The following is a 10,000-nucleotide window of genomic DNA, read 5'->3' on the forward strand; positions in this document are numbered from 1 at the left end:
AGAGGAGGGAGACTATAGATAAGTAGATAACATATTGATTGAATGGTTGATAAACAATATGTGAGCTCTCGCGCAAGCGTGTGTGTGTGTGTGTGTGTGTGTGTGTGTGTGTGTGTGAATAACAATTGAATTGTACATTTTTTTAACAAAGGCAAGTGAAGCCTGTTTTTTAGTTTCCTTGAATTCACTAAATTACACTTGTTGTGTGTCTACGTTGGTTATTGTTTTGTTTTTTAGGTTATATCAGCGCCAGTAAAAAAGGAAGAAAATGGGATAGTAAAAAGTTATAGAATTACAATTAAAGCACCCAAGAAAAAGTAAGACAAAGGGGAACTGAGAACAAATAGGATCAGATGTAGATTCCAAGAGCATACCACCAATGTACTTAGTTTGAGATCACCTACAAGTCTCATCCAGACACAAGCACAAAATCCAACAAAGAGGAATACACTCAAATGCTTACATTTCATTATAAATTCAAAATAACAAATATAATAATACATAACAGAGAGATGATTTACAAAGAAAAAAATATCATCTCCCAAAACAATAACTATGCATTTGACTGTTTCCCTCCCAGCCAGGACTCCGGCCAGGGCCAGGACAAAACCAAGTAATCTCATTCCGAGACAAAGACAGAAAGCATGTTGGAAAACAGATATAATGGGATAGAAGACACAGTATGTACCTCCCTGCCCACTATGGGAGCTACGTTGGTTAAGATGAGATTAACAAAAAAAAAAACAAAAAAAAAACAAAAAAAAACAAAAAAAAAAAACAAAACAAAAACAAAAACAAAACAAAACAAAGAGAGAAACAAAGATACGAACAAAAATTACCTAAATGAGAGAACGAGAGACGCATGCGCACAACCAACATGACGTTCTCTCTCTAATAACTTTTCCGCCGGTGACGTCACAGACTCTGGGTGACGTCCAATCAAGGGACGCTACTCTTCCGCTAATCTAATTCCCTATAAGAGAACGTTTAAAAAGGCGTGGACATCTCCCACCACTACCATCCATCATTCTCTCAACGTACGCTCGCCGAGAAATAAGATCGACACCCTTGCTTCCCTTACAAAATTTGACAACGATTATAATAATTCGTGCATCATCGGACTAACAGAAACGTGGTTGTCACCCCAAGACAGTGATAAAAGTTTTGCTTTGGACAATTTCTCATTGCTTAGGAATGACAGAGATTCCTCACTAGGAAAAAATAAAGGGGGGGGGATGTTTGCATCTATTTGAACGACGGTTGGTGTAAAATCGTAAATATAGTAACACAAATCAACACAAATAACATCGAACTTTTATCACTGTCACTTCGCTCTCACTATCTATCCCGGGATTTTAGTATCGTCAATATTGTTGTTGTTTACATTCCCCCGAGCTCAAATAGTGACGAAGCAAAACAAACACTGGAAGAACACACGTAGCGACTGCTACTCAGATACCCAGACAGCCCTTTAATAATTATTGGCCATTTCAACCATTGCCAACGCACAATCTCAGAACTCAATCAAATTGTCACTTGAGAGACTCGTCATAACAACACACTTGACCCGTGTCACTGTAATATAAAAGATGCCTACACATCAATCGGTAAACAACCGATTTCCAACCCACCATAACACAATACACCTGATACCAACATATGTGTCTAAATTGAAGAAGGACAACCAATAATTAAACATCAAAACGTGTGGTCACAAGATGCAATAGACTGTCTCAATGCTTGCTTTGAATGTACGATGTGGGATACGTTAATGCCACTAGATGGAACGATTGATGAATGGACTGACGTTGTGACAAGCTATAAAACATTCTGTGTTGAGTCATGTGTTAAAAAAGAAAGAAATTACAATTTTCCCCAACAACAAACTATGGGTAACTAAACGTCTGAAACATGCCTTTTCCTGCGTCTTCAGCACCATGTCGGAATTCCTTTATATCCCCAACCATTCTGTCAATCTCTCCACCAACATCTTTTGTAGCTGCTGGCCAAGTGCTCTTCCTCCCCCGTCCCCCCCCCCCACCCCGCCCATGTTCCTTTCTACCCTCATCCATTCTGTAAATCGACCAACACCTTTTGTCGCTGCCGGCAATGTGCTCTCCCCCTCCCCTCTCCATTTATGTCCCCTTCCACTCTGTAAGTCGTTCTAACATCTTTAGTCACTTCCTGCCAAGTAATCCCCCCCTCCCCACTTCCCCTGCTGTTCCTTTCTGCCCCCATCACAGACATGACCTTTTTATTTACGGTCCCCAGCCATTCCCTCAAACCGTCATAGACATGAATGGCGAGATGGCCAACGAAAAGGAATATCCCGTGGGTCGATCAGCTGTTATTACTGTGTCATACCGGAAGTAGCTCTTTTCGTTTGATAAATAGGAAGATCGGGCTGTCAATACACTCTTCTTGTTTGATGATTAGTTTATGCGTGGTGCTATCTTTATGTTACTTTTTCCTCCCCTCGACTCAAAATTAATCGACTTTTTCAACAAATATTTCTCACGGAGTTATTGACTTATATTGACAAAACCACCATGCTTCATACATGTTGGGTTTATAAATGTTACAATCGAGCTGCGAATAATAGAAGACGCCGTTTCCATAGGTAAGATCAAACGAAGGAAGTGACCATCATTATTTCTTGTTAAAATATCAGTATCGCTGCTATATCGTAGCGAAATTATATCGAAATTTTCTGATATCGCCCAACACGCCCAACAGTAATGTGAAAACAAGCGGGAAGTATCTTCGGAACTGTCGACTGTAAACTGTTTTTGTTGGCTATAAAATAAATACTTTATGTTATTTCGAAACAAAATAAAATGAGAGACAATTATTATTTGGAAAAATCATACAAATCATACATATAAGTTTGAAATTAATCTGTTAAAATTGATTTGCTTAAAAGTCTGCAGTAGTCCATCGTTCCACAGGAATTTTTTAAAAAATTAGTTATAAACTATTTTAGCTTTTTATGAGGGAAAAGTAGTGTGAACTTTATAAATCTTAAGTTAACCATTATCATTGAGATGAAATGTTATATCATAGCAACCCTTATTATTGCCAAAATCGCAAAGACTTCCGAGAGTATTTTGTAGAGAATTCAGAGGTATCTAAGGTAAACACTCGAGATTTATACCTAGTATCCAAAGAACTCATCGTATTATAACAAAGGAAAATACGAAAATGCCCACCTTGTTTAAGGTCCTTTCTTTTACGTTCATGAAAACCGTCCAACATATTGTGTCGATACGGCCTAGAAGGTGATCTTTTTCTTTACCTCTCCTCACCCCCCCCCCCCTATCACCTCGTAATTATCATCAAGTTTTCCAACCCTTCAACACCCTAGCACAAATTTACAAAACAATATTTCGTTCATTTTTCAGTAGCTACATTTATTCAAAAAGTAAAAAAAGACAACAGATTACAATAGCAAGCAGGATAAGTCATGAATTATTTGATATAATATTTAATATTTTTTTATTTCACCCATCAACTCAAAATGTTTTGTGTCTGGGATGATTTAGGTAGAAACTGAAAAAAAAGATTTTATACTCAAATTAAATAATTGAGAGGAATTTTAATTAATTTGATCTATTTCGCAGAGAATTTACATTTTCATTAACCCTCTCCATACAAACTAGAAGGAAAATCGTCACATCCATTACAATACAGCCAACACTTTTACAATTATACTTACAAGAACGTAATGCCGTGTTGTCAAACTGGACAAATTTGTGTAAAACAAGTACTTATTCAGGAGGTCCCGATAGCTCAGTTGATAGATCACTCGCTTCACATGCAAATATAATAATAATAATAATAATAATAATAATAATAATAATAATAATAATAATAATAATAATATAATAATAATAATATATAATAAAAATAGTAATAATAATAATAATAATAATAATAATAATAATAATAATAATAATAATAATAATAATAATAATAATAATAATAATAATAATAATAATAATAACAGGAAGAAGATACGAATTTATAATAGAACGACACCTGAAAAGCCTGCTAAATTTACTTCTAGTTTTGAAATCACGTATATTACTCGTATATTTCAATCGGAAGGCTAATTTTGAATTAATTCGAGACTCTATAGCCTTTTCTTGGTTGGCAAAAACGGAGGTGGGCAGGAAAAAGCGACCTGGGTCAGCCCCACCTACAGATTGTATAATCTCTTAATAATACTTTGTATTTTGTAAAAATGGAATGTCACCAGAAAAAAAACAACATTTTTTTAATTGGCCAAATTTATTGATCTTATATTTTAGAGGGGGAAATATCGCCAATTTAGCACGATTATTTGACCGTTTTCATTATATTGTTATAAAAATATCAAAAAAAACCCCACAAACAAATAAAAACCAAACCATTAACCCCCCCCCCCCCAATAGAAATATTTCAGCATACTTCTATTCAATTGTAAGGAGTGAAAATAACAAACCACAATAACAATATAGAAACTAAAATCACGTGTTTATCTGAAAAAAAGAAAACTAAAAAGATACAAACTGAAATAAAACAATTTTTTGTGAAGTAGTGACCTATTTCATCAATGTGGTATTATGTCGAAATGGAACAGGTGAAGAAAATTGAAGGCTGTTTTTCCTATATTTGTTATATCGATTTTTATCACTTTTTGAGATATGCCGTCGATGGGGTAGATTGAAATCTATAGTCTATATCAAGCAACAATTGTCGCAAGCATGTTCTTACATTGGTAAAGATCTGAACAAGTGTGTATGAAATGTGTCAGACAAAATACATTGGTAAAGGTATGGACATGTGTGTATGAAATGTGTCAGACAAAATACATTGGATAAGGTCTGACCAAGTGTGTATGAAATGTGTCAGACAAAATACATTGGTAAAAGTCTGAACAAGTGTGTATGAAATGTGTCAGACAAAATACATTGGTAAAGGTATGAACATGTGTGTATGAAATGTGTCAGACAAAATACATTGGTAAAGGTCTGAACAAGTGTGTATGAAATGTGTCAGACAAAATACATTGGTAAAGGTTTGAACAAATGTTTATGAAATGTGTCAGACAAAATACATTGGTAAAGGTCTGAACATGTGTGTATGAAATGTGTCAGACAAAATACATTGGTAAAGGTATGAACAAGTGTGTATGAAATGTGTCAGACAAAATACATTGGTAAAGGTTGAACATGTGTTATGAAATGTGTCAGACAAAATACATTGGCAAAGGTCTGAACAAGTGTGTATGAAATGTGTCAGACAAATACATTGTAAAGGTCTAACAAGTGTGTATAATGTGTAGACAAAATACATTGTAAAGTCTGACAGTGAAGACAAAGAGAGGAAAATACAAGGAAAGAAAATCCCTAAAATCAGTCTAGGTCTATTGGGGATCAAACCTCAGATCTTCTGATTACACCACAGATGTTCCCCATAGTTTGGACACTTTTAATACCTATATTCCTTACATTAATATGAATTTAAAGTTTTATAATGATAAAAATATAGACTTGAATAAATTGTTTGGAAAAATGATCGTTACTTTATAAAATAATTGGAGGAAATGGAGATAAGGAGTTTAGGAAAACCACTCTCAAATTGTGTTTTAAAGTCAGAATAATAAAGAATGAAGAAATTTTGTTGTTGTTGAGTTCTTTTGGGTTTTAACAGACAACAACCCAGGACTACACAGATCTTCCAATGAATGTATTTAATCCAACTCAACTGTTTTATGTTAAGTTAAAAAGCCCAAGATTATTTACCCCCAATTTGGTCACTTGGACAACACGGGTGATTCCTGTTGACATGAGACGTCATGTTTAATGGATTATCTATATTCCTTCATGGAATGCCTAAGTGATGGTATCTTATGATGCCGTGGCGGAAGGGCGTAATTTTTGTTTTTAAATAAATTAGCTTTCATTAGGGACCCACCTCGACATAATACTGTTTTGAGAAGAATGCTGTCAACCCTCCAAACCCCCACCCCACCCCCAACAACACGTAGTAGTAGAAAATGTTGCTAGAAAACTCTTCGTTCAATAATCGATTGATTAAAACGACTCTCATAAATATAAATATAATCTATATAGCGCCAATATCCACTTCGCGTGTTCAATGCGTCAGCCGCAGTACAGCGCCGCAAATTGAGCTAGGGCGAGGTGACTTGCTCAAGGCCAACACGGAGCAGCAGCGAGTGATCGAACTCGGTACCTTTCGGGTACGAAGCAAAGACCGAACCGCTGAACCACGCTGCCGCAAAGTAAAATGCACGTTCCGAGAATTTTAGGATCATCTTGACAAATGTGATCCACCTTCTCAAAAAGGTATAATGTCTGGATAAATTTGACCCCTAGAAAGTGAATATATAATAAAAATGATAACATGTACGAAATTTAAGGCTACTACAATGCAGGGAGCTATATTAATGTATACACCAATATACAACGAATAGGCTCAATAAATTCAATGCTACTTCTGTCACACACTTCATCCCGACACCATCATACCGCTTTGAGCCCGTAGTCTAAAACCTGAGACTTCGCGTAGTCGCAGATTTGGGAGCTTTTGTCACGATGAGAGTCATTTTCATCAAAATATCGATATTTAAAGGACAGGTTTTTTAAAAATTTTGTGGCCAAAATTTTAAACACGTTTGTTTTTTTTGGTTTGTTTTTTGTTTTGTTTTGTTTTGTATTCAGAGTCGTCCAGAAATGTCGATCATGCTGACAAAGAAATTCATCCAAGCTTTCTTGACCCCATTGTGGGTTTAGTTGCTGTAATAAGGCGGTGGGAGGCTATCTTTCCTCTTCTCTGGGTACTGTTCGTTCGCGTAGCTGGGGGCTGACGGACTCACCATGGTGGGTGCCTTGGTTTCATTGATTTCGGAGTAGCTTGGAGGGATATCGGTGGGGTACACTGTATAATAGACCGAAAGACAAATAAAAATGATGAAAAATCAAAGGTAATTATTTCGGTTAAAGTGGTTTTTAAGTTGTATGACACTGTCCTTCTTAATTTTAATTCTTAATTGAGCTTTTATATAGCGCAATATCAACTAAACGTGCTCAAAGCGCTTTACTGGGTCCCTGACCAACTGCAATACGTATCATGTAGAACGAGACATGACGCCTGTTTGGCGATGTTGCAGTTTTTTTCCGACAGAGACAACGCTGTTAACGTCCAGGTACTCATTTTACACCTGAGTACAATGAGAGATTGTCAGTAAAGAGCCTTTTTCAAGAACTCAACTATGCGCCGAGCGGAGGGTCCAGGGTTCGAGTCTCGCTCTGAGCGGAGCATAGGGGTGTCCTTGTTATCATTTCAATAGAAAGTACATACAATTTGGAGGGAAGTTATCACTTGCTGCAGCCGATAAGACAGCCTGGAAAAAATTTCCTCACTGCCCTATTCTTTAGAGCTTTAGAGCTTTTATATAGCGCAATATCCACTAAACATGCTCAAAGCGCTTTACAAGGGATCCCTGACCAACAGCAACACGTAACATATAGAGCGAAACATGACACCTGTTAGACGATGTTACACTTTTTCCGACAGAGACAACGCTGTTGACGGCCAGGTACTCATTTTACACTCAAGTACGGCGAGAGAATGTTAGTAAAGAGTCTTTTCCAAGGACTCAACATTGCGCCGAGCGACGCTGGAACCCAGGACATTCCGATCCGAAAGCGAGTGTCATACCACAATAACACAAAGTTGCAAATTCTCCTAGATGAGATATGAGGCTATGACAATATTTCGGTTTTCACAAATTTTCGACAAAAAATGCCCAAATACTAAATAAATTGAAAAAAAAAACACATGAAATTCCATTTATTCATCCCATAGGGTAAATTTGTCTCTTGGGTCTACTCCAAGGGAAGACTGGAATAACCCAGAGGTCAGTCGAAGGACAGCGCCGCAAATTGAGCTAGGGCCACTTGACTTGTTACTGCTCGAAGCTCGAAGAAATAAATACAAATGTGAAATTAAATTTAAACTTCAATTTAATCTAAGAAATCAGATAAGATGGACGTTTCAGGTTTCCCCTTTATCCACTAAAAAGAATGAATGAAGCACTGCAGATGAATTGGATGATGTGGTGATGGCGTTGTTAAGATGAAGAAAATGAACATTGACGTTTTTGTATATTCACCTTAACAGCGCCACTACCTCATTAATTCATTCGTCTGTAGTATTTCATTCATCTTGTTTTGTTGATAAAGGGGAAACTCTAAATGTCAATTGTATCTGTTTTCGTATATTAAATTGAAGCTTACATTCAATTTCACATTGTTATTTATTTCTTCGAGCTTCGAGCAGCAACATTTACATTTCCCAGTATATTATGGGGCGGTTTGGGTCTTTTCTAAAAAAAAACTTTAATTACCTATATTGGGCGGTTTTAATCATTCTGTATTGTCAATATAGGTTTAAAAACAACATTTATGGTGAAAAATTTTAATTATTTTAAAAATTGAAGTATTGATACCCATTTTGCGACCTAATTTGGGGATCTGACATAAAAAAAATATAACAATCTTGTGGCAAACGTTCCACAAAAACTAATGAAGGAATGACCTCCATATTCTTCCCTCTTGTCAACATTGTACCATAGTGTGTCACAACAGAGAGATTTTACGGCTTTAGCTTATGGAATTTTTATTAGAACATTACAAAGTTGAGAATCAAAATGTTATGACAAAATTGACCTTAAAAATTCAGAATTAGGATTTTAATTCAAAATTCACATATCTTATCAAAAAAATCTCTCTGATGTGACATAATACGTTATCTCTAAGATAACTGTGGAAATTTTCAGACTATTTCATTGAATAGATTCTGAGAAACGTTTGACACAGTTTCCCATACCCTTAGAAAAATGACATATTGAGAAAATAGCAAAATGGCTTCCCGTTTTTCACACTTTTCTTACTACCTGTACCATTTTCGACTTTGGTTTTCGTGCCTTTAAAGTCTACTTTAAGAATCTGGACTTCAATTATATTATTTCTAAGATAATAAAATATCATTTTCCACCAAAATCTTAAAATCAATTGTTCGAAGTATTGTCCTAATAATTAGACCCAAACCGCCCCTTAAGGCGAATCTCACGGAACAGATCTCGATCTCAGCCTTTTTAGGTATGAAGTAGGTGCTCTACTAACTGAGCTATTGAGATCGATCCTGAGTGAAGCCGATATAATAATATTCTCTCTCTCTCCCCCCCCCCCTTTGACTCCACTGTCAACCTAGCAGTGTTAGATCTGGTGGAAAGCAATTTGTGATAAACAAGATTCCTACCCATAAGGTAGCAAGCAATGTCTAAAGTCCGTTTCACGCTATAGAAACCGGGATAAACTCCGGCTCTATGGGTCTGATGGTTTTGAAGGACCACGTACGACTTATGACATTTTGTCTCAGTCTTAGAAGTGCAACGTTGTGGTCTTGTGGTATGACACTCGCTTTCGGATCAGAAGGTCCTGGGTTCGAGTCTCACTCGGCGAATAGTTGAGTCCTTGGAAAAGTCTCTCTACTCACATTTCTCTCACCGTACTCAGGTGTAAGATGAATACCTAGCTGTCAACAGCGTTCCGTTGTCTCTGTCGAATAAAAATTGTAACATCGGCTAACAGGCGTCATGTCTCGTTCTCCATGTTGCGTTTTGCTGTTAGTCAGGGAGTCTTGTGTAAAGCGCTTTGAGCACGTTTACTGTACATTGTTCTATATGAAATCTCAAGTTATTTTTTTTTTTTTTTTTTTTGTTTTTGATTTTAGATGGTATTAAGTCCAATAAATCATCGCCACTGTGAATACTTACGTGGAGGGGGTTGAGGAGGTAAGCTTTGGAGATCGGGGGCATCCCCTGTAAAGGTGATTGTATTGACGTTAATGGTGGTGGTGGTGATGATGATGATGATGATGATGATGATGATGATGATGATGAGGATGATGATGAGGTTGATGATGATGATGA

General features: G+C 36.5%; 1 protein-coding gene across 1 annotated transcript in view; it reads right to left on the reverse strand.

Annotated features, from left to right (window-relative positions):
- Positions 1 to 6,571: 6,571 nt before the first annotated feature.
- Positions 6,572 to 10,000, reverse strand: part of LOC144957665 (uncharacterized) — a 42,955-nt gene continuing 39,526 nt past the window's right edge. The window contains exons 9-10 of the mRNA XM_078889009.1: positions 9,845 to 9,889; positions 6,572 to 6,942 (exon numbers count right to left, since the gene is read on the reverse strand). Of these exons, the coding sequence (XP_078745135.1) occupies positions 6,794 to 6,942; positions 9,845 to 9,889 (194 nt within the window). The 3' untranslated portion in view covers positions 6,572 to 6,793. The remainder of the gene's footprint in view (positions 6,943 to 9,844; positions 9,890 to 10,000) is intronic.

The sequence above is a fragment of the Berghia stephanieae genome, chromosome 12 (assembly GCF_034508935.2).
Source record: "Berghia stephanieae isolate SIO BIC M18660-M18661 chromosome 12, UCSD_Bste_1.3, whole genome shotgun sequence".
Classification (NCBI taxonomy): Eukaryota; Metazoa; Mollusca; class Gastropoda; order Nudibranchia; family Aeolidiidae; genus Berghia; species Berghia stephanieae.